At 36.9% G+C, this 25,896-nt stretch overlaps 2 protein-coding genes and 1 long non-coding RNA gene across 9 annotated transcripts in view; all 3 read left to right on the forward strand.

Moving 5' to 3' along the window:
- Nucleotides 1–544: 544 nt before the first annotated feature.
- Nucleotides 545–24,404, forward strand: LOC103961844. 2 transcript variants are annotated; one of them, XR_007253044.1, is made up of 6 exons: nucleotides 545–730; nucleotides 1,014–1,134; nucleotides 1,523–1,646; nucleotides 1,752–1,891; nucleotides 2,095–2,167; nucleotides 23,978–24,404. It is a non-coding gene; the product is annotated as an uncharacterized LOC103961844 (long non-coding RNA). The 2 variants fall into 2 exon arrangements; XR_007253045.1 differs by having other exon boundaries at nucleotides 2,102–2,167.
- Nucleotides 8,077–11,533, forward strand: LOC125470718. Its single transcript, XM_048570178.1, has 7 exons — nucleotides 8,077–8,421; nucleotides 8,765–8,824; nucleotides 8,923–9,132; nucleotides 10,043–10,161; nucleotides 10,248–10,345; nucleotides 10,751–10,875; nucleotides 10,959–11,533. Exons 1-7 carry the CDS (start codon nucleotides 8,092–8,094, stop codon nucleotides 11,118–11,120), a joined length of 1,104 nt encoding a protein of 367 aa, XP_048426135.1. The 5' UTR covers nucleotides 8,077–8,091; the 3' UTR covers nucleotides 11,121–11,533.
- The window catches only part of LOC125470712 (putative disease resistance protein At3g14460), a 49,835-nt gene continuing 37,629 nt past the window's right edge, over nucleotides 13,691–25,896 (forward strand). For 4 of the 6 annotated variants that reach the window (XM_048570152.1, XM_048570148.1, XM_048570150.1 and 1 more), the window contains exons 1-2: nucleotides 13,691–17,645; nucleotides 17,738–17,880. In XM_048570152.1, the coding sequence (XP_048426109.1) occupies nucleotides 13,793–17,626 (3,834 nt within the window). In that variant the 5' untranslated portion in view covers nucleotides 13,691–13,792 and the 3' untranslated portion in view covers nucleotides 17,627–17,645; nucleotides 17,738–17,880. Of the gene's footprint in view, nucleotides 17,646–17,737; nucleotides 17,881–18,814; nucleotides 18,935–19,030; nucleotides 19,186–19,268; nucleotides 19,408–19,649; nucleotides 19,796–20,060; nucleotides 20,287–20,420; nucleotides 20,487–20,649; nucleotides 20,721–20,893; nucleotides 21,270–21,372; nucleotides 21,567–22,036; nucleotides 22,168–25,896 lie in introns of all 6 variants that reach the window. The other 2 variants (XM_048570153.1, XM_048570149.1) reach the window with 2 other exon arrangements.

Genomic DNA, 25,896 nt, shown 5'->3' on the forward strand with positions numbered 1-25,896 from the left:
GTCGACATCTTTTTTTTTTCTTCCCAAATTTGTATTACCCTATGTTAATGAGTTGTGTATGCTAAAACTCCTAGTTCTCTCACCTTGTGTTTGGATGAGGGAGGAATTTAGGATAAGCTAGTTAGAAATCAACTACAAAACATTAGATATAGATATTTGAAATGCACTAGGTGATCATTACACAACATAAACAAACTTTTATAAATGTCTCCCTTCGTGCAGTCATTTACAAATCCCTCTCGATACATTGCATCTAGTCTTTCATATGCCTTTATCTAATCTTTTGTAGTGAGTTTTAACTAATTTGGCCTTAAGCCCTTGGCACTTTCAAATCCATCATCCAGATGTTCCATTTAAGAGAATCATGTTGCCTGTGATATATTGTTAATTGCTTATTCTTGTAGTTTAGGTATTCCTTTGCCATTTAATTGATGGATCTATGTTACATTCAAGATTATTTACAGGTCCTCGCATTTTGAAAGTAACTTATTCTGGCCATTTCAGCATGATCAACCGGGGAATTTGTTCTTGAGGGCAGCAATTTGATAAAAAAGTCTATCTATTAAAGTACCTTTATTTGGATTCTTCAGGATTGTCCACTACAGAGGTGACTGTCTGATTCATTTAACTGTTTTTGTGGAAGATGCCGCAGAGAAATTGATGATACGCCTTATGCTAATTTTGATGGTGGATGGTTGGAGCAGGCTGTCATATGTTAGAAATTTTCTTGGTAACAGCTCTGAACCATAGTTGTGTGACCATTTACATTATTGCATATAGCAGTGCGAACACTAATCAGTAGGAGTTTCATACAAACTGGGAAAAACGGGACTTTAAGTGAACTTCATCCAGGGAATGTTTTGTCAGCTATGGAGTGTTTTCTACCTGTATATATATATATATATATATATATATATATATATATATATATATAACAAGATGAACAAAACCAGAGATATAAGTCCTGCCACATTCTGCAGTTTCATAATTAATGCCAGGCTTTTATTTACTAGTTGAGTCGACCAGACCATCAATAGATTGGAAGGCCGGAATATTGAATTGTTGGAAGAATCAACTGGCAAAATGGACGACAGCGGAGCTAGTAAGGCGTCTTGTGATACTTTTAACATTCAGGTGCTGCAGCGGTAACATGTTTACTCTTGTGTAAATTGATGAATTATTTTGTCAGATTTTGCTTCATTATAAATTCGTATGGATCTCCTTTGTTTATAATTAAGTTCTTTAAATGAATATTATGGACTGTTTTCGGATGAAATCATAAGATTTGTGGTTTTTTTGGGATGCGAAATCAATCAGATTGTTTGTACTCAGGTTGTCGTATTCACATGGATATGATCCTAGCTAAATTATCCCCTGGTTAGTGAGGGAATAATTAACAAGGGTTTTGTCAATATGTCACATGTATTTCAGAAACCCATCACACTTATTGTATATTGCATTCAAATATTTTATCAGTCAGGACAACATGATGGGACTAACGTATGCCACTTCATTGCTGCAGAGAGAAAACAGCGGAATGATGTTTAACATCTTCCCTTGATGTCACTGGCATCTTGGAGTGGGTTGAAGAGAGCAGTGGTGATGATGACCACTCACAAAAATGAGAGCACGGTTTCCTTGCAGTGGTAACATGTTTACTCTTTATGCAATTGATGTATATATTTTGAGCAACAAATTGTTACTGTATTTGTGGTTGAATTACCCTAGATTATTATTATCTGATATTGCAGGGTCGTCCATCACAGAGGCAAGGCGACCATCTGATTAACTGTTCTAGAGGAAGATGCCGTGGAGAAATTGATGATACCGCATAGCTTGCTTTTGGTCAAGGAGGGTTGGAGCAGGCCATCATATGATAGAAATTTTCTTGGTAACAACTCTGAACCATGGTAGTCCTAATCAGTAGGAGGTTCATTAATTATACTGGGAAAAGTGGCACTTTAAGTGAATTTCACTCCCGAAAAGAAATTTTTGACTTATGTCATAGTCAGGAAATATGTGAGGCTGTTAAAATACAGCCTTATGGCCATGCATTCTGGAAACTGGTTGTTCATGCATTAATCGTTTGCTTAGCTTGCAGGCAAGAACGGGCGAGGAGCCAGAGGCCCTCCAGAACTTGGTTGCGAACAATGAAGAGAACTTGCAGGTCCCCCAGACTCCTGAAAGCACTGAATAAAACGTGCAGGTTTCCTAGACCCTGTGGAAGCATTGAGGAAAACATGGAGCTCATGTCCTGAAACTAATTAGAGTTTTTAGCCATCAGAAGACAAAATAGGTTTACATCCAATTTCCTACTTCGGATTTCTGTGTGTGGCACTGCCCTCGGAGGACGAAGCCATCTTCAGAAGTCTGGGGAAGTGATTCGTGCACACCCTTGATCTTCCCGCACGCTCCCTGCTTGTTTTTGACTTTTGGATCGAAACAGTCAAAAGATAATCAATCAAGGAACATAATCATAAGTGTGTTCAGAACGAGAAAATTCGTGTGTGAATATTTTTCTTTTTGTTTTTAAGTTAATACGTTTTGATGTCTATTACTGTAATTTCAGAAGACATTTTGGTATGAGCTTTGTTTTTAAGTTAATACGTTTTGATGTCTGTTCATAAATGTTGATGTCTGCTACATCAAAAATGTTGCTTATTGCAGTACGGTATTGTGCAAGTGTTATCGATGGGCTGCCCGAGTTCAAATTATTGGGTCCAGGTCCGTGCTCAATTTGATTGGGTGCTAAAGAAAACTTGAAAAAAAAATGTGTGTAAGCTGTGATTTTTTTTAGTGTGATTATGCACCGTTTTTCTATCTCATTCGTCACGGTGGAAACTTAGATTTATATACATAAGAATTTGGCACATTAAGAGCTTGTTTAGAAAGTGTTTTTAAATTATTTCTTTAAAATCGCTCTAGACATTTAAAAGCACTACTCAAATGAGCTTTGAATTTTCTTTAATTTTTTGAGTTGAGACAATAATTTACTGAAAATCATTCAAGATTACAATCCAAAACTTGGAGGAGGACTCATGAATTAAGTCGGGGTATCCTCGATCCAACACATAAGAACAAATGGATAAAGCTAACTTTGCTAACCGATGACCCACCGCATTAACAAACATGATATATGTACGATCCTCATCTCATGTAATTGAGTTTAAAGTATTGGTTATTCTATTGAGATATGGGAAATGCTAAGAAGATTCTCTCAAAAGTGGGACTCGTCATGGATGCTCCGCCACCTTATGTTTTTCGTAAAATTCTGGTGCCAACATTATGAAACATATACCAAACATATGAGATGACGGAAATTATATGAAGAGTCACACTTTAAGTGAGTCTCCTTAACATTTTTCTTGGGATATTTCTACTCATGGTTATTTCCCATGCAATAAATGACCAACTTTTTTAGAGAAAGAAAATAACTAGTTTTCAAAAGAGTTGTTAGAATAACCAATATATTGGACTTAAGGCGGTTCAAATTCATATAGTAAACTTATTTTTAATCTACTATTGGTTAATTTATTTTGTCTTTATCAAAAACTTAATCATTTATTGTACTGGAATTAAACTCATGAATTCAATTAAATTCAATAATTAAAATCACTTTTATAGAACTTAAATTTTCTAACTAACTTTGAACCAAACTCAATTTTCCGTCACACTTCGAAATGACTAACTATTTAACATTTAAAGACGAAAAATGTAAGGAAATATTGGGGTTTGAATTTGGAGAATACTTTTGGAAGATAAATATATAGAGTGCATGAAAAATAAAATGATTAAAAAAAAAAAAAAACTCATAAAGCAAAACTCATTGCGCCATAATTACCCCATTTTATTAAGACAACCACTCTTGTAATGCACCACCAAGCCACTAATAAATTTTACCAAAAATGAAAAGAAAAATTGCTTTTATTATGGCCCATCATTGTCAACTCTAGAGCCCTACAAATGTACACTTGACCTATATTATAGGCTAGGATTGGTCGGTCCACACCCCTATCTGCCCAACCTACTCAGCCTCCTCTGCAATCATAAAGTAACAAAAATGGAGTAGGATTTTATTTTTTATATTTTTTTATATTTATATTTATATTTATATTTATTTTTTTATTTGAACGGTCGTGATTATACCACGTTAACATTTTATATTAATTTTTTATAAAAAGAGAAAGATAAAATAAAGAACGTGAGAAGAGACGATGGAAGAAGATGGAAAGAGGAAGTGAGAAAATTTTTTTATGTGCTTCATATTCTTTTATGGTGTTTTATGGGTATTTTTTTTATGTCAATTTATAATGTAAATATTATTGTTGTATAAAAATAAAAATCCAAACATGTACATTTGATGGCATGCTAGTGGTTAATATGATTTCCTGCAGATTTGTGGAGCTAATTAATAAGTTTTTATGTAAAACGAATTGCATTTCATCTGTACGTTTTGCGTGATGTACTTATCTTTATTTTTCTCAAAGAAAAAGAAAAAGAAAAAGAAAAGTGATGTGTCCAAGAGTATCATTTTATCATGTAACCGGAAAAAAAAAAAAAGATGAATATTTGTAGCTAAACTGTTTCTAACTAATAACAATGTGATATGATAATGATTTGGCCCATCTAGATCACGAGATTCATGAATGTATTGTAGATAAAAAAGTAACGCGTCAATAACAAAAAAACAAATTGTTTAACCAAATGGAGTTGCAATGAATGACAGAAAATTTTGTGTCAACTTCTTCTATTTTATCACATTCACATTGGAAGGTAGTAAGTAGGAAGTTGCTTCGTTGGTAGGTTGAATTGGAAAATCAATGGCAATATTACAAACCGCAGAGTGAGGTATGCGCATAATGCGCACTACATCAGAGACCAAAACGAGGGACTCAGAGCTGACCTTAAAACTAGGCAGAGTAGCAGAGCATTTCACAGAAGAAATATGGATTAATTAATGTCAATTATTTCTATCCATTTTATTTCTATCATATGTCATTACATAATTGAAGAAACACTTTAAAAAATTGTTTTTAATTGTATAATAATATATAATGTTTTTCTTTGTATTCCGGACATCCTAACATCTTCACAACTTAAAAGTGGTGAGCAAAAACAAATCCAATTAAATTAAAAATCATACACGAACGCAACTTCTAGTATCGACTCAACAAATAAATTAACTATTAATTTTGAGCTCGAGTAGTTAGAAGACACAATGGATTGAGTATATGATTACGAACCGAGTTCTTTGCTTTAGTTTACAAAGACACTTGCCATCATAAACTGTTTAATGGTTCTAAAGGAGAGGAAGATGCAAAAGCATGCACTGCAAATTCAAAGAAATCAACACAAGTCTAGTGATGATTGTCTCAGCAGCCTTAGATTGCTGAACCTGTAGGAGCAGCAGTAAAAAGAATAATGCTAAAAAGATTAAATTTATAGACAAAATTTGTAAACCAAATTATGCGTAACAAATAGAAATGAATATGTTTATCAACGCTTAAGTAATGATCAAATCATCAACTTCCATAACATTTAGCCTTTGAAATTTTGTTTGTAAATTTATCATTCCTAGCATTAGCTAGTAAAAATTTGTCACTCACAGAAGTACCAAATTCTCCACAAAGTAATACACACAAGAGTTTGACATCTTCAAAGATTTCATATTTCGAATCTCCTGGAAGGAATCCATGCAAAACACATACAAGAAGAATAAAACAAAAGTTATCCAACCCAGAATTTCCACACCAACTACTAGGAAACTACCTTTCCCTAAGCAAAACAAAACAAAACAACCTTTTAAATTATATAAGAAATTATGATGGCTGAAATGCCTCTATAAGTGTTTTTGTTCCCCAAAATAATGGACTGTTGTAGCGAAGCCATTAGCTGATCTTTATATAAAAAATAAATAAAATAAAATAAATTCCCATTGGCTTTGTATGGGATTATTCATGCTATCAAGCATAATAGAGATTTTGCATAATGACCTAAAAGTGAGAAAACCATTTGAATAAGGGAACTTTAACGAAAAGCTCACAGTACTGTTCACTTTAACGAAAAACCATATTTTTACACTAAAAAGTCAATCATTGTACTATTCACTTTACCCTTTATTTTGTCAGTTTTGTTAAAACTCAAAGTTTTCAAGTCATTTTCATTAGTTTTCATTTCAAATAAATCATGCGGCCAATCGTCATTATAGCTTAACTAAATAATCATTGTTCCATTCAAAACCTTAAATGATTTATGTGAGTTTGAATTTTACATATAAGAATTAGGCACATTGAAAGCTCGCTTGAGAAGTGTTTTTAAGTAATTGAAAATGTTCGTTGCTAAAAAATGCTGGAGAAGTGTTTTTAAGTAATGGAAGATAAAGAATAATATTTGGTTATTTAAAGGATGAGTAGGAGTTCTTACTAAAAAATGTTCGTTGCTGACTCATAAAATTTCGTATTTATGATCAAAATCATTTATATTATAAATCATTTTAAAAAGATCATCTCTGTAAAAATCAATTAAAATTAAGGTCTTTCAGTCATCGAATTGTGTAAAAACAGATGAACGGAATTCCCTTACTAATAGGAAAACTAATGAAAAAAGCTTGAAAAATTTGAGCTTTAACGATAAAGATAAAATAAAGGGTAAATTGAATAGTACGAGAATTGATTTTTTAGTATAAAAATATGATTTTTTGTTAAAGTGAATAGTACCGGGAGCTTTTCGTTAAAGTTTCCATTGCTAAAAGCGTTACGAACCATATATGTATTTGTTACAACAGATTGACTAAACGACCTTAATTTTAATTATTTTTTTTATTTTTGCAGTGAAATCTTCATAGATGATTCATAATATCAATGGTTCTGATCATAAGTAAAAAAAACTCTATAATTCGAACATAAGAAATTTTGAGTAAGTTCTTAATCATTCTTAAATAGCCAAGAATGGTTCATATAATACCTAGCTTAGAAGATAAAATGGTAAAAATAAGAACTCGTAATGCAAATTCATTGTGCAATAATTACCGGATTATATTAAGACAAACAGTATTATAATGCACCACCGATGCACCAATAAGTTTTACCCAAAAAAAAAAAGAAAATGGAGGTGGGTTGTCTGCCTTCTCATTTCTATACTCTTTTCATGTCTTTCTGTGATGTGGTGATCACGGTTAAGACACGTTAATATTTTATATTAATTTTTTATAAAAATAATAAAATAAAAAGTAATAAGAATATAAAATGTTGATATGGTTTAACCGTAACCACACAAACAAAAAAAACATGAAAAGAGTACGAAAATAGAACGAGCTTTTATCATAGCCCATCATTACCAACCTAGCCAAAGTGTCAATCTCTACCTAAGCTACCTACCACCCTAGTGCCTAGACCCCTACAAATCTACACTTGACCTATATAGGCCAGGGTAGGTCGGTCCACACCTCTACTGCCTAACCCATTCAGCCTACTCTGTTACTATAAAATAATAAAAATAGCTATTTGATACATAAAAGTAAACAACATTTTATTTCAAAATATAAAAAATATCGTTAGTTAAAAAAAAATATATTTATGAATCGTTTTGTTGTAAAATTCAAACCATAATAATATGTAGTTAAGTTAAGGTAATCCGATAACATTGATGGCAATTCCTGCCAAAACCTTAAATCTAAATTTTCTATGAAATCAAAGACTGAAACTCGAAACTCAAAACTCGTAATTATTGGATGATAGAATATTATTGTTACAAAACTCAAAACTCAAAAGTAAAATAGAAAAAAGGATGTAAAGGAAAATAGGTGGCAGTAGTAAAAAACTGCAGAGTGAAGGCTGCGATATCAGGAACAGCCCAGCCCCACCAGAACGCGCTGCAGCTGACCTTAAAACTAACCAAGCAGAGTAGAAATATGGATTAATTAATGTCATTTATTAGCTTCCTCTTTCCTTCTACAGTTTCCGGTTGCCCTTTAATTTGCTTGCTTATTTGGTTAGCCATCCTGTTTTTCTAGTGCGACATTATATCAAATATTTCATTAAATTAATTTAGTATAATTTCTAAAGCTAATTCAATCTTGAATGATCTAACGCAATGATATCTTCCTACTCTAGAAGACCACACAATACATTTTTCCGGCCACCCAGGGAGGGGTTCTGCTCACAAATTCGCCATCCGTCTGATATAGAGAGGGAAACCAGCATTACCATCAATAGACGTGTTGATTTGGGGAAAACAGCTCTTTACATTGCAGCAGAAGATGACTCCCTTGTGTCACATTCTTCAGTTCCGCTTCCGGCGGATGCTTTTATTAGTAGGTTTGGTGATCTTTCCATGGACTATTGTTCTCACCACAACTCTTCATTTAGATCCTCGCCTGGGAAATTGTTGGAGAGTTTGGAAAACTATTTGTACGTAAATAAGGTAATGTTGATTGATAGAGTTTTTGTTTGCAATAACTTGGATTATTATTCCTTTGTAGTTGATTCAAAGTTGAACTTAAAAACTCTTAAGTGATTCGTTTTATTTTTAACTAAATTTTAGCTTGGTAGGGAGCCTTTGTGTTGCAAAACTGCCGAACTTATAATGTTGAAGGAATCTGGCAGGGAGAAACTAAGATAAACTTCATATCGGGAAACAATTACCTTGCAGCAGAAAAGCTATCATTTGTTTTAAATAAATCAGGATCTGTGGATCTTCTTGGCTCTTCCCCTCGCTGCAAAATTCTTGCTTTCGCTGACTATTTTTTATCTGCTCTTTTTTTCAGGGTTTTCGAAGGACGATTGCAAGGTATCACTCTGAATCACGGGCTCTATATCTCCACTCAGTATTGAAGTCTGCCTTACTTATTTGTTATTTCAAGGTTGCGAGAACAGTAGAATATGGGGATTGTTTTCAGGAGTTTAATGTTGATGTTGCAAACAGGTTTTGACACATCGTTCAGGATCACCTGCAATGCTTTCACTCATATACTCAGAAATTTTGAAAATGATTCGCCTATGGGGTTTTTTGGATTTCGATGTGGAGATATTCTTTCCTCATGATCTTCATAGTCTTCCCCGAGGTTATCATAAACAGAAAAGCAAGGAATCTGATAATGTGCACATAATGACTTCGCAAGCCCTTTTAGTGGAGGTGACTTATGTTTTCATGTTGAAATTTGTTTGGTTTGCCTTAATTTGTTTTGTCCTATCTCAGCGAGTTGTGTACGCTAAAACTCCTAGTTCTCTCACCCTGTGTTGGATAAATTAGTTAGAATTCAACCACAAAACATTCGATATAGATATTTTAAATGAGCAATGTGATCATATTGCCTGTGGTATTTTGTTAATTGATTAGTTCCTTTGTCATTTATCTTTGGTTATGGCAATGCAATCTATGTTATTCAAATTGGTTCCATGTGCTCTAGATTACCCACAGGTCCTCCTACTTTGAAAGTAACTTGTATAATTAGTCAGAATACTACCAACCTGCCTTAAGTTGGTACCATGTATTTAGTCTGAATATTATGGATATGGACCTGAGTTGGTATCATATCTACAGGTCCTCTGAATCATGATATACAATTCACCAATGAGTACAATAGTTTCTGTTCACCAACCTTCATCCAACGACTGTTAATTTTTTTTTAAAGAAGAGAAACGTTCTCTCTGCTAGGATGTAGATTTCAACCATTAGATTTCGATTGAGCAGTTGTAAGCATAGATTTTGGTGAGTAGAACTATAGATTATCGATTATGTGTGTGCATCTTTGCGTACATTTGATTGCTTGGTTAAACTTGTTTGCGACTTGTGCATTTTTGAACGACAATGAATATTTGTTTTACAAAGTATTATATATATTTATATTACAAAGTATTATATATATAGGTCTCGTGAGGCGAAGGCGGGGTTATCCATGGAACGTTTCACCCACGCCTTTGCCTTTTAAGGCATTGAATTGTATGTAGATACATATTTGGGTAACATTTGATAAGGTCTATAGACATGTGTCCAAGCCTTTAATCTTAGCTATATCAGTTCTCATAGTTTACTGTATGTACAGATTTTAAGAAATTTGAAGGATGCATTCTGGCCGTTTCAGCATGATCAACCAGGGAATTTGTTCTTGAGGGCAGCACGTGCTGCTAACTTTATCGATAGATCAAACATAAACGAAGACAGGTACTTTGTCCAAAATGAATGTAGTTTCAACTGAAGACTAATATAAGTTAAGTGCATATATGTGAGGATCCTTTCTATTTTTGCAGTGGCTTTCAGCTTGCATCTGCGAAGGCTGCTCAACATAGACTAGATCGTGGTGTTTGGACTAGTGTACATTTTGGGGATATGAGGTGTGCCCTATCTGGTACGCATTTATTGAATCGTATTTAATCCCAGTGTCAAGAAGGTAATGTCAAAGTCAATAGATTATGCTTCTTGAAGCTGTTGAAGCGGTAACATAGATTGAGATGTCACCACGAATGTCTTGGGACAATTGTAGTTGCATTTTCTGGAGGACAGGGTCCAACTCCTTACCAATAAGTCATTTCAAGTAAAATAATGTGTTATCCATAGCCATCTTTAAATAAAGTTGTAGAAGCATCTCTAACCTGTTTGAGGTCCCGTGGTGATTTTTAGTTAATAGTAGGATTTGATTTTTCAAGTTAAATTCTTGTACTGCAATTTGAAATTTGAAATTTTATCGTCACCGTTGGACATATTGTGCCCGCTGCCACATATTGTTATCTGAACATTGTGTCTATTGTTACAGCTTGTGAACGTCTTATTCTCCTGGAAGCTGATCCGAAGGAATTAAGAGATTACAGCATTCTTCTCTACCATTGTGGATTTTACGAGGAATCACTTGAATATCTAAAGTTATATCAGGACAAAAAGGTACGTTTTCTAACTTCCATATGTATGACGACATACAACCTTGATGGCAAATCTTTTTAAGTACCTTCATTTGGATTTTTCAGGGTCGTCCACTACGGAGGCGACCTTCTGATTCGTTAACCGTTTTGGAGGAAGATGCCGCAGAGAAATTGATGATACGCCTTAACCTAATTCTGATGGAGGATGGTTGGAGCAGGCCGTCATATATTAGAAACTTTCTTGGTAACAACTCTGAACCATGGTAGTCTTCGTATATATTATTGCAGATAGCAGTACAAACCCAAATCAATAGGAGGTTCATGTAAACCGGCAAAGCGGCATCCTGGAAAAGTTTTGCCAGATATGCGGTGTTTTCTATCCGTATATAACAAGATGAACAAAACCGGAGATATAAGTCCTGCCACATTCTGCATTTTCCTATATGGTGCCAGTTTTTTATGTAGTAATTGTGTTGACCGATCATCAGTAAATTTGAACGCCGGAATATTGGAAGAATGAACCGGCAAAATGTACGACAGCGGAGGTAGTAGGGGGTCTATTATCTGCTTGTGATACTCTTATGTAAATTCATGTATATAACAAATTGTTGCTTCATTTGTGATTTGAGTAATAACAAAATTATGTGGAATCATATATCTACATAGTGTGTAAATCTAAATAAGGAGAGAAACTTAGGTCCGTTTCGTAACCATTTGGATTTCAGTTTTTAGTTTAGTAGTATCGTGCGCCCACTCTAGTACGATAGGAACTCTCTTGTAAGTTACAAAGAGTGGCAGAACAGACAAGTATTAGTGGAACTATAAAGAGTGACACTGGACAGACAAATATTAGTGGAACGCATAGTGTACTGTCTGAACACATGACAATCGTCCATTGCACCGATGTTGCTTTAGCAAAGTAGAAAGAAAGCACTCATCCACTGAATACGTGACAATAGTCCATTGCACCTATATGTTGCTTTAGCAAAGTAGAAAGAAAGCAACCAGCACTCATCCCACCGACACATTTTTCGCCTAGACTTTTTCGGATCTGGATCCTCTCCTGAGCTAATGGAGAGGATCCTCCTCATCAATCATCGTGGGTCGTTGAATTTTTATCCAACGGCTACAAACAGGAAGGTCTCTTTAAAGTTATAATGATTGTAATCGTTGAATAAAAATCTAACGGCCCACGATGATTGATGAGGAGGATCCTTTCCATTAGCTCAGGAGATAATCCAAATTCGACTTTTTCCACCCACAAAACAAGGCACAACCACCAATTCGCTCTTTATGCTTTAACGTGTGTACTCCACTGAATTATTGGCCAGCTCATTTTTTGTTTTTTTGTTTTTTGTTTTTTTTTTTTAAATCTTGTGACATTAGCAATATGTTATATATATTACTAGTTTATTTGTTTGTGATATTAATATTAACTTTTAATTATTACTATCAACGTTGAAAGGCTGTGAAATTTTGAAGAATTGATTGAGAAATCATGTCACATCCCGGCCCGGGTGGGACCACTTCCCGGGCCCGCTCCACCACCGTAGCACGATATTGTCCGCTTTGGGCCCCGACCACGCCCTCACGGTTTTGTTTCTGGGAACTAACACGAGAACTTCCCGATGGGTCACCCATCCTGGGAGTGCTCTCGTGCGCTACTCGCTTAACTTCGGAGTTCCCATGGAACCCGAAGCCAGTGAGCTCCCAAAAGGCCTCGTGCTAGGTAGGATGGGAATATACATTTAAGGATCACCCCTGGGCGATGTGGGATGTCACAAATCAGATGAAAGATCAATTAGTGAATGATATCATAATTATTTTTTTTATATATAAAGATTTGATGGTATTTGGTAAGCTGTCATGCAATGTCCGATGGGTCACCCATCCTGGGAGTGCTCTCGTGCGCTACTCGCTTAACTTCGGAGTTCCCATGGAACCCGAAGCCAGTGAGCTCCCAAAAGGCCTCGTGCTAGGTAGGATGGGAATATACATTTAAGGATCACCCCTGGGCGATGTGGGATGTCACAATCCACCCCCCTTAGGGGCCCGACGTCCTCGTCGGCACACACGCGGCCAGGGTTAGGCTCTGATACCAAATTGTCACATCCCGGCCCGGGCGGAACGACTTCCCGGGCCCGCTTCCACCACCGTAGCACGATATTGTCCACTTTGGGCTTACCATTCCCTCACGGTTTTGTTTTTGGGAACTCACGAGCAACTTCCCAGAGGGTCACCCATCCTGGGAGTGCTCTAGCCCTCTTCTTGCTTAACTTCGGAGTTCCTACGGAACCCGAAGCCAGTGAGCTCCCAAAAGGCCTCGCGCTAGGTAGGATGGGAATATACATTTAAGGATCACCCCTGGGCGATGTGGGATGTCACAAATCAGATGAAAGATCAATTAGTGAATGATATCATAATTATTTTTTTATATATAAAGATTTGATGGTATTTGGTAAGCTGTCATGCAATGTTTTCAAAATATAAAACATGTCGAACGATATATTATATGAAAAATCAATAAATTAATATAAGTATTTTATTTAATAAATTTTTGAACTTTTTAATTTGTAACCTTATTATTTGATAATGCTTCCATTCACGCAGATATCTGGTTTTATCCGGAGATGTACAATATACTGTGTGAACACATGACAATTCGTCCGTAGCACCGACGTTACCATTGTGTACTTTTCCACTCACTTACCCCATCCCACCGACGAATTTTTAGCCTACACTTTTCCACTCGCAAACAAAGCACGACCACAAATTCTCTCTTTATGCTTTAACGTGTGTGGTCCGCTGAATTATTGATCAATACAGTATCTGGTCGTCCTACTCACAAATGTGAATTTCATGAGAGTTTAAGCTTCTGTTTCCATTACAAAACGCTTCTCTCATATTACTAGTTTCCAGAAAGAAAGAAAGGAAAAAAAATGGCTTTGATTGCAGAGGCTTTTCTCTCTGCTTCCATCCAGACGCTGTGCGACAAGATTGGTTCTGGCGAGTTGATGGACTTCTTCCGGGGAAAAAAACTTGACTATTCACTCCTGAAGAAACTGAAGCGGACGTTTCTGGCCCTTGATGCAGTGCTTGGTGATGCAGAGGAGAAGCAGATGGAGAATCGCCGTGTGGAAAAGTGGCTTGACGAGCTCAAACATGCTGTCTTCGAAGCCGAGGACCTGCTGGATGAGATCGATACTGAAGTTTTGCGAAGCAAGGTGGAAGCTGAATATCAAACGAAGAAAACCCAGGTGTGGAACTTCCGCTCTACTCTTAATCCTTTTTATGAGGGCTTGGATGGTAGGATTCAAGAGTTACTTGAAGAACTAGAAAACCTTGCACAACAGACATGTGTGCTCGGTCTCAGAGAAGGTGTCAGGGGCAAGCTTTCACAAAGAACTGCCACAACTCCCTTCGTTGAGCATGAATTCTGTACTTATGGTAGGGATGAAGATGAAGCGAAGTTGAAAACACTGCTGCTATCTGATGATGGAAGGGGCGGCAATACATCTGTAATCCCCATATGGGGAATGGGAGGAGTTGGTAAGACAACCCTTGCTCAACTCCTTTACAATAATGACGGGGTGAAAGAGCATTTCGATGTTCGAGCTTGGGCGTGTGTCTCCGAAGACTTTGATGCTGTTGGGGTCACTAAAACCCTTGTTCAGTCAATTGCTTCAAAACCCTGCGATACGTCAGATATGAGCTTGCTTCAAGTTGCTCTTAGGGAACAACTAACGGGGAAAAGGTTTCTACTTGTGTTGGATGACCTTTGGAATGACGATTATAATGATTGGAGTGTTCTACAAGCTCCTTTCACTTATGGGGCGAGGGGAAGTAAGGTCATTGTGACAACAAGGAACGAAAGTGTTGCATCCATCGTGCACACTGTTCCTATTCACTCTTTAAAACAATTGTCGCCTGATGATTGTTGGTTGTTACTTGCAAAACATGCTTTTAGAAATGAAAACGCAAGTGCACATCCAGACTTGGAAGAAATTGGTAAAAAAATTGCACGTAAGTGCAATGGTCTGCCTTTAGCTGCGAAAACACTTGGAGGTCTCTTAAGTTGCAACATGGACTACAAGAAATGGAATCATATATTGAATAGCAATCTTTGGGAGCTACCACAAGCAAATAGTATTCTTCCATCTCTAAGATTGAGTTTCCATTACCTCCCTCCTTATTTAAAACAATGTTTCGCTTATTGCTCAATTTTTCCAAAGGACTATGAATTTGAGAAGCATACTTTGGTTCGACTTTGGATGGCTGTGGGTTTAATTTCACAAGCTGACGGCGGGGCAAGAATGGAGGAGGTTGGAGAGAACTATTTGAATGAATTAGTATCACGATCACTAATTCAAAGATCAAGAACTGAGGAGCCTGGATTCACAATGCATGATCTCGTTAATGACTTGGCTGTGTTCGTGTCTAGAGAATTTTGTTTTCGGATGGATGAGGAAGGATCATATGAAGTTCCTAAAAGAGTTCGACATTTGTCGTATGCGAAAGGAGGATTTGATGCTGCTAAAAAATTTCAGCCATTAAATGGAGTTAAATATTTGCGCACCTTCTTACCCATGTCTTTAAGGAAGTCAAATTGGGGTTATGTAAGTAGTAAGGTTCCGAATGATTTGTTGCCAACACTAAAATGTTCACGGGCACTGTCTTTGGCAGGATATGAAAACGTCAGTCACTTACCTGATTGCATCGGGGGCCACATACATTTGCGCTACATTGACCTCTCTTACACTGCAATTAAAAGGTTACCAGATACCGTGAGTGGTCTCTACAATTTGCAAACTCTATTGTTGGTAGGTTGTTACTCTCTTGTTGAATTGCCTGTAGACATGAGGAAACTGATTAATTTGCGCCATCTTGATATTAGATATACTGGTATAAAAGAAATGCCGGTGCAAATGGGTAGACTAAAAAGTTTGAGAACACTCACTGGTTATGTTTTGGGGACATCTACTAGGTCTGGTGGCATTGGAGAATTGGGGGAGTTGCCCAATCTTGGAGGGGAACTTTCTATCATGAATCTAGAGAATGTAGTCCATGTTGTGGATGCCTTGCGGGCCAATTTGAAGGATAAGAAAGATCTCAATGAAATAGAGTTGGCATGGGGTAGAGAGGATGCAGATGATTCCATAAAAGAGAGACAAGTACTTGAAAAATTACAACCTTCTGTAAATTTGGTGAAACTGACCATCACATGTTATGGTGGAACAAGCTTTCCGAATTGGTTGGGAGACTCTTCCTTCTCCAACATAAAAGTCATGCGCCTCCAAGGTTTTAGTACTTGTTGGGCGTTGCCACCAGTTGGGCAGTTGCCTGCTCTTAAGGAGCTCTATATATACAACATGAAATGTATTATGAGTATTGGTGCTGAGTTTTATGGTGTCAATGGACTTTCTCTAATTCAGCCATTTCGTTGCTTAGAGAAACTGCAATTTAGTGGGATGCCAGAATGGGTAGAATGGCTGCCAAGTCCGGGTAGAGGTCAATGTCCAGACTTTCCTCGTCTCGAGGAGCTGGTTTTACAGCGTTGTCCGAAGCTGAGGGGAAACTTGCCGGATTATCTTCCTCGCTTGAAAAAACTTGAAGTGTTCGACTGCGGGGTTCTGCATGAAGGGGCTACTAGGAGTAGGTGGATACCCTGGTCTCTCATTGTTAACGCGGAATCCTTGCGACAATCTCTTCAGGATCTGAAAATAAATGGATGCCCTGGTCTCTCGTCGTTACTAGAGACGGAGACGCTGTCCTCGCTTTCCATGCTTGATATTCAAATTTTTAGTCGCACAGATTGCTTGCAGCCGCACTTGAGCAGTCGTCTTCAAAAATTGACTCTCCGTAATTGCGGGTCCCTCCTGTCGTTCCCTAGAAATGGTCTACCCACTTCGTTGAAATCACTTAATATAGTTTATTGCAGGAGATTAGAATTCCTATCTCATGAGATGATGGCCAAATTGACATCCCTTCGACGTTTCGAATTATGTTGGAGCTGTGATTCACTGAGGTCCTTCCCGCTGGGCGTTTTCCCCAAACTTTCATCTCTTTGTCTCGCCGGCAGTAAAAATCTAGAATCCCTTTCCATTGGAGAAGGAGCTGATGTTGAAAATGTCACTCATCTCGATTCTCTCTGTATCTATCATTGTCCAAATCTGGTCTCTTTTGCCCACGGGGGGTTGCCCACTCCCAACCTGTCTTATTTTGTAGTCGAGAGATGCGAGAATTTGAAGTTATTGCCCGATCGAATACACACACTCACCGCCCTTCGATACTTGAGGATATCTGGTCTTCCAAATGTAGAGTCATTTGCAGAAGGAGGTTTGCCTCCCAACCTACAATCATTTCGAATCGCTGATTGTGGGAAACTGAGGCCTTCAGTGGAGTACTGGGGTTTGCAACGACTTGTCTCCCTTCGAACATTTCAGATCGAGGGAAGCGAGGATGTGTTGGAGACGGTGCTCAAGGAACAGCCGCTCCCTACCACTCTTCTCACTCTCGAAATCTATGGAATGAAAAGTCTGAAATCTTTGGAGGGAAAGGGACTTCAACACCTCACTTCTCTTCAAGACCTCTTAATTTCCCGCTGTGATAGTCTCGAATTCCTGCCAAAAGAGGGTTTGCCGGCATCGCTATCTTATCTGAGCATCGGCACATGTCCTTCTCTGATGAAGAGGTGTCAGGAGAAGACGGGAGAAGAGTGGAGCAAGATAGCTCGCATTCCTTGCATCCAGTTAGACGGCCAAGTCATCATTTGAGATCTAAAGTCAAATTCAGGTTCGTACATAGCACCATTTTTCATACAATAACATATAAGATTGAGATTCTGTAAAAGTTTCACTTCAATACGGCCTTACTCGTTTCTGAAGGACCAATATGAACTCTATATCTCCACTTGGTATGGAAGTCTGCCTTACTCGTTTGTTATTTCAAGGTTGTTCTTTGAGAACCCTACAATACGGCCATTGTTTTCAGGAGTTCAGTGTAGATGTTGCAAACAGGTTTAGTGGAGGTGAGGTGACTTATGTTATTATATCGACAGACCTGTCTTTTTGCCTTTATTTGCATTGTCCTATGTCAGTGAGTTGTGTATGCTACAAGTCCTAGTTCTCTCACCCGGTGTTTGGATGAGGGATTTGAAAGTACCAAGGAATTTAGGATACATTAGTTAGAAATCAACTGCAAAACATCAGACATAGATATTTGAAATGCACTACATGATCATTACACACATAAACAAAGCATTTATAAATGTCTCCTTTCAAGCAGTCATTTACAATCCCTCTCGATGCATTGCATCGTGTCTGTCATATTCTTCCGCATAATCTTTTGTAGTGAATTTTAACTAATTAAGCCTTAAGCCCGCGCTTGGCACTTTCAAATCCCTCATCCACATGTTCCATTTAAGAGAATCATGTTGCCTGTGGTATATTGTTATTTGATTACTCTTGTAATTTAGGTATTCATTTGACATTTAATTGAAGAGTGAACAACCTTTTCGTTCCCCATTGTTTCTAATTTATCTTTAGTCAGAATATTATGAACCTGCCTATAAGTTGGTACGATATATGTTGTCAGATATTATGGATATGGACCTGAGTTGGTACCATATCTACAGGTCCTCCTAATCGTGATTTACAATTCACCAATGAGTAGAAAAGCTTTTGTTCACCAGCCTTCATCCAACAGCTAATAAGTTTTCAAAAATGAAACGTTCTATGCGCTAGGATGTAAATGTCAACCAGTAGATTTCAATTGAGCAGTTGTAAGTATGGGTTTTGTGCTCAAAGTGAGTCAAAGTATAGATTAAATATATCTTTGTGTACATTTGTTTGTGAGTGGCATTGTCTTTATGTAATTTATTTACATGCATATTTGATCTTCGGACATGTGTACAAGGCATTAATCTTAGCTGTATCTGGTCTCATAGTTTACTATTTGTGCAGATATAAAAAAAATTGAAGGGCGCATTCTGGCCCATTTCAGCATGATCAACCAGGGAATTTTTTCTTGAGGGCAGCACGTGCTGCTAAATTTATTGATAGATCAAGTGTAAATGAAGACAGGTACTTTGTCCGAAGTGAATGTAGTTTCTACTTAAAACTAATCCAACTGAAGTGCATATATATAAGGATACTTGGTATTTTTCCACTGGCGTTCAGCTTGCGTCTGCTAAGGCTACTTTGTCACAGCTTGTGAACATCTTATTCTCCTAGAAGCTGATCCGAAGGAATTAAGAGATTACATCATTCTTCTCTACCGTTGTGGGCTTTATTAGCAATCACTTGAATATCTAAAGTTGTAGCATGACAAAAAGGTAAGTTTTCTAATTTCTATATGTAAGATGACATCTGACTTTGATATCAAATCTAATAAAGTACCTTTATTTGGATTCTTCAGGATCATCCACTACGGAGGCGACTGTCTGATTCATTAGCTGTTTTGGTGGATGATGCCACAGAGAAATTGATGATACGCCTTAACCTATTTTTGATGGAGGATGGTTGGAGCAGGCCGTCGTATGTTGAAAATTTTCTTGGTAACAACTCCGAACCTCAGTTGTGTGATCATGTACATTATTGCTTATTGCAGAACAAACCTACTTAGTAGGAATTTCATGCAAACTGGGAAAAACAGGACTTTAAGTGAACTTCATCCTGGAAATGTTTTGCCAGATATAATGTGTTTTCTTCCTGTATATAACAAGATTAATAAAACCAGAGATATAAGTCCTGCCACATTCTGCATTGTCATATTTAATGCCATACTTTTATATACTAGTTGATTCGACCACATCATCAATGGGTTGGAAGGCTGGAATATTGGATGGTTGGAAGAGTCAACCGGCACATGGACAAAAGCGGTGCTAGTAAGGTGCCTATTATCTGCTTTTGATACTTTAACTTTCAAGTGCTGCAGGGGTACTGGTAACATGTTTACTCCTATGTAAATCATGATTTATTTTGTCAAATTTTACTTAATTGTAAAATCATGTGGATCTCCTCTGTTCATAACTAAGTTCTTTAGATGAATATTCTGAACTGTTTTTGGATGAAATCATAGGATATGTGAGGAAATAATTAACGAGGGTTTTGTCAATATCTATTGTGTATTTACAGAAATCCATGATAAGACTAACGCATGTATTAATGAGGTTTTGTCAATATGTCAGTATGTCACTTTGATTTTCAGCACCTCACTTCTCTCCAATAGCTTGAAATTAGAAGCTGTGATAATCTCAAATTCCTGCCAAAAGAGGGTTTGCCAGCGTCGCTCTCTTGTCTGAGCATCCAGAATTGTTCTTTTCTGGAGAACAGGTGTCGGGAGAAGACAGGAGAGTAGTGGAGCAAGATAGCTCACATTCCTTGCATCGAGATAGGCGACCAAGTCATCATTTGAGATCTCAACTCGAAGTCAGGTATGTACATAGCACCATTTTCCATAGAATAACATACAAGATTCAGATTATGTAAATTAATCAATCAGTTTTAACTTTTCAACTGTTTAACTCAACTATACTACCATTAAAAAACATACTTGTTTAAATTTCAGGACACTATCATCCATGAGCAACAGGTGTTGCTTGCATAAATTACTGTGTACAGTGTACAATACCAAGTAAGTTATTGGGTGCTCTGGCTAGCTGAGTCACGAATATGATTCTCCTGCACCGGATGAGCTAACTCCTTGATGATGGTTTTTTTTTTTTTTTTCTCCTGCTGCGGCTTGAATACGGTGGAATGCTTACTCATCTTTCAATGCATCTCTCATCTTTACATAGGTGCCAGTATGTTTTTGTACAAAACACAATGTGTGAATTTGGCTAGCTGCTGCACTCTTACAGATTTCACCGTAAGTTGTTGAATACTGGATTGTAACTTACGCTCCTTTTCTTTTCTTGCTTCAGGATCATTATTGTGGATTATATTCATGAATCATAACATAAGGAAAAGTTTCAGATTGTCAAACTTGCACAAGTAATTAAGATCACTTTATAAATCATAATTTCTTCATCTTTGATTCAGGACTATCTTTTCTAGATGAGGTATCAAAAGGATTGAGCTCGAGTTGAATCAATATTCAATAGCGATGAGAAGAAAGGATTAAACACGATTTTTCCCAATTTGATGTGGAATTAACGGGAGTTGGAGAAAACCAGTGAAGGTAAAACTCTGTGGATTCTTCTGTTTGTTTCTAATTCTTATGACGGACTTTGATATTCTGCATTTGGAACTTAGAATCAAGGTTCTAACTTGTTACCACTTTGATTGGCTGGACAAATATGAATAAATTAAGAAAAGAGAAATAAGTCACAAGATTCCTCTTCTAATTTTATTTTTGGGTTTCCGAAGGACCAATGCGAGGCATCACTCTGAACCATGAGCTCTATATCTCCGCTCGGTATGAAAGTCTGCCTTACTTCTTTGTTATTTCAAGGTTGTTCTGAGAGAACACTACAATACGTGCATTGTTTTCAGGAGTTTAATGTAGACATTGCTAACAGGTTTTGACACATTGTTCAGGATCACCTGCAATTCTTTTGCTCATATAGTTGGAAATTTTGAAAATGCTTCTCTTATGCTTTTTGGATTTCGATGCGGAGATGTTCTTCATAGTCTTCCCAGAGGTTATCATAAACAGTAAAGCAAGGAATCTGATAATGTACACATAATGATTTCGCAAGCCATTTTAGTGGAGGTGATTTACGTTATCATGTCGACATCTTTTTTTTTTTCTTCCCAAATTTGTACTACCCTATGTTAATGAGTTGTGTATGCTAAAACTCCTAGTTCTCTCACCTTGTGTTTGGATGAGGGAGGAATTTAGGATAAGCTAGTTAGAAATCAACTACAAAACATTAGATATAGATATTTGAAATGCACTAGGTGATCATTACAACATAAACAAACTATTTATAAATGTCTCCTTTCGTGCAGTCATTTACAAATCCCTCTCGATACATTGCATCTAGTCTTTCATATGCCTCTATGTAATCTTTTGTAGTGAGTTTTAACTAATTTGGCCTTAAGCCCTTGGCACTTTCAAATCCATCATCCAGATGTTCCATTTAAGAGAATCATGTTGCCTGTGATATATTGTTAATTGCTTATTCTTGTAGTTTAGGTATTCCTTTGCCATTTAATTGATGGATCTATGTTACATTCAAGATTATTTACAGGTCCTCGCATTTTGAAAGTAACTTATTCTGGCCATTTTAGCATGATCAACCGGGGAATTTGTTCTTGAGGGCAGCACATGCTGCTAACTTTATTGATAGATAAAACATAAATAAGGACAGGTACTTCGTAGTGCACATATATAAGGGTACTTTGTATTTTCTCAGTGGTTTTCAGTTTGCATCTGTTAAGGCTACTTTGTCACAGCTTGTGGACATCTTATTCTCCTAGAAGTTTATCCGAAGGCATTAAGAGATTATAGCATTCTTGTCTACAATTGTGGATTTTATGAGCAATCACTTGAATATCTAAGGTTGTAGCCCGACACAAAGGTACGTTTTCTAATTTCTATATGTATGATGACATGCTACTTTGATAAAAAAATCTATCTATTAAAGTACCTTTATTTGGATTCTTCAGGATTGTCCACTACAGAGGCGACTGTCTGATTCATTTAACTGTTTTTGTGGAAGATGCCGCAGAGAAATTGATGATACGCCTTATCCTAATTTTGATGGTGGATGGTTGGAGCAGGCTGTCATATGTTAGAAATTTTCTTGGTAACAGCTCTGAACCATAGTTGTGTGACCATTTACATTATTGCATATAGCAGTGCGAACCCTAAACAATAGGCGTTTCATACAAACTGGGAAAAACGGGACTTTAAGTGAACTTCATCCAGGGAATGTTTTGTCAGCTATGGAGTGTTTTCTACCTGTATATATATAACAAGATGAACAAAACCAGAGATATAAGTCCTGCCACTTTCTGCAGTTTCATAATTAATGCCAGGCTTTTATTTACTAGTTGAGTCGACCAGACCATCAATAGATTGGAAGGCCGGAATATTGAATTGTTGGAAGAATCAACTGGCAAAATGGACGACAGCGGAGCTAGTAAGGCGTCTTGTGATACTTTTAACATTCAGGTGCTGCAGCGGTAACATGTTTACTCTTGTGTAAATTGATGAATTATTTTGTCAGATTTTGCTTCATTATAAATTCGTATGGATCTCCTTTGTTTATAATTAAGTTCTTCAAATGAATATTATGGACTGTTTTCGGATGAAATCATAAGATTTGTGGTTTTTTTGGGATGCGAAATCAATCAGATTGTTTGTACTCAGGTTGTCGTATTCACATGGATATGATCCTAGCTAAATTATCCCCTAGTTAGTGAGGGAATAATTAACAAGGGTTTTGTCAATATGTCACATGTATTTCAGAAACCCATCACACTTATTGTATATTGCATTCAAATATTTTATCAGTCAGGACAACATGATGGGACTAACGTATGCCACTTCATTGCTGCAGAGAGAAAACAGCGGAATGATGTTTAACATCTTCCCTTGATGTCACTGGCATCTTGGAGTGGGTTGAAGAGAGCAGTGGTGACGATGACCACTCACAAAAATGAGAGCACGGTTTCCTTGCAGTGGTAACATGTTTACTCTTTATGCAATTGATGTATATATTTTGAGCAACAAATTGTTACTGTATTTGTGGTTGAATTACCCTAGATTATTATTATCTGATATTGCAGGGTCGTCCATCACAGATGCAAGGCGACCATCTGATTCATTAACTGTTCTAGAGGAAGATGCCGTGGAGAAATTGATGATACGGCGTAGCTTACTTTTGGGCGAGGAGGGTTGGAGCAGGCCATCATATGATAGAAATTTTCTTGGTAACAACTCTGAACCATGGTAGTCCTAATCAGTAGGAGGTTCATTAATTATACCGGGAAAAGTGGCACTTTAATTGAATTTCACTCCCGAAAAGAAAATTTTGACTTATGTCATAGCCAGGAAATATGTGAGGCTGTTAAAATACAGCCTTATGGCCATGCATTCTGGAAACTGGTTGTTCATGCATTAATCATTTGCTTAGCTTGCAGGCATGAATGGGCGAGGAGCCAGAGAACTTGCAGGTCCCCCAGACTCCTGAAAGCAATGAATAAAACGCCCTAGACCCTGCGAAAGCATTGAAGAAAACATGGAGCTCATGTCCTGAAACTAATTAGAGTTTTTAGCCATCAGAAGACAAAGTAGGCTTACATCCAATTTCCTACTTCGGATTTCTGTGCGTGGCACTGCCCTCGGAGGACGAAGCCATCTTCAGAAGTTAGCCAACTTCTGAATAGTTGGATCATAAGTCTGGGGAAGTGATTCTTGCACACCCTTAATCTTCGCGCACGCTCCCTGCTTGTTTTTGACTTTTGGATCGAAACAGTCAAAAGATAATCAATCAAGGAACATAATCATAAGTCTGTTCATACGTTTTGATGTCTATTCATAAATGTTGATGTCTGCTACATCAAATGTTGCTAACTGCACTACGGTATTGTGCAAGCGTTATCGATGGGCTGCCCAAGTGTTAAATTATTGGGTCCAGGTCCGTGCTCAATTTGATTGGGTACTAAAGAAAACTTAAAAAAACAATGTGTGTAAGCTGTGATTTTTTATAGTGTGACTATGCACGGTTTTTCTATCTCATTCGTCACGGCGGAAACTTAGATTTATATACATAAGAATTTGGCACATTGAGAGCTTGTTTAGAAAGTGTTTTTAAATGATTTCTTTAAAATCGCTTTAGACATTTAAAAGCACTACATAAATGAGCCTTGAATTTTCTTTAATTTTTTGAGTTGAGACAATAATTTACTGAAAATCATTCAAGATTACAATCCAAAACTTGGGGGAGGACGTCATGAATTAAGTCGGGGGTATCCTCCAGCCAACTGGTGCGAGATTTATACGCACACAATTTAAACCCTCTTTTTGTCAATTGTAGTGAAGAATGTAAGTAGGGATCGTTCTTAACCGGGGATTAGGAGGGATTGCAAAATCACTTGGAAACTGACTCAAAAACGTAAAATAAAGTTTGAAACACTAAACTAGACTCAAAGAATGCAAAACTAAACAATAAAAACACTCAAACAAATCAAAAGACTCAAAACAGCCCCAAAACACTCAAAACTGCCTTAAAATCACTTTCTGGGCAGTTTTGAGCACTTTGGTAACTTTGGACGAAATTGAGTAATAGAATGAATCAAAATGCTTAAAAACACAAACTAAGATACTTTCTAACTAAATTAGACACTAAAATAAAGGGGGATTGAGGTTTTGACGAAATTAAAATAAATGCACAGATTTGTTGTTGTAACTTAAAAGCATAAGGAAATGAAGTAAACACAAATAAATGAATCAAAAACTAATAAAATGAGATAGTATCAATGGAGATGAAGCTAGGGATTCCGATTTCACCATTACAAGTCAATTCCATGAAAGTTAAGTCAAAACGTATTCAACTCTCCAATCTGCAACTAGGGTTCGTTTTACTTATTTATGATCATCCATTTGATGTGTGGTTGTGATCAAGTACTCCTAATATGCAACCTAGTTGTGATGTTCAACTTAGATTAGCAAGTAAGAATCCATTAAGAACAAGAAAACTTCAAAGAATCAAAGAAATCACATGGCAGGATGTATGCATAGCAGTTTCTTCATTCATTCACATGTCTACCAAGATTAAGCATGATGTGTACTATAACCTTGATCAAATAATTCATAAGCAGCCCTAATGGTGATCAGACATTAAGATTAACAAACAAATTAAACTATAAAATCAGTGAATGAAACAAGAACACAGATTGGTGAATCAAATACTTTAACTTAATAACATGGAATAGTTTTGCAAGACTACATCGAATCCACCCCTAGCCAAAGGGGGATTTAGTTCTTTATAACATTGAAATCAAAGAAACACCTAAACATTCCAACAACTCAAACGTGAATTGTATGAACGTTTAAGCACTCTTTTCTTCCATTCCTCAAACATACAAAACAA

The sequence above is a fragment of a genome, unplaced genomic scaffold (assembly GCF_019419815.1).
Source record: "Pyrus x bretschneideri cultivar Hongxiangsu unplaced genomic scaffold, Pyrus_bretschneideri_v1 Contig52, whole genome shotgun sequence".
NCBI lineage: Eukaryota > Viridiplantae > Streptophyta > Magnoliopsida > Rosales > Rosaceae > Pyrus > Pyrus x bretschneideri.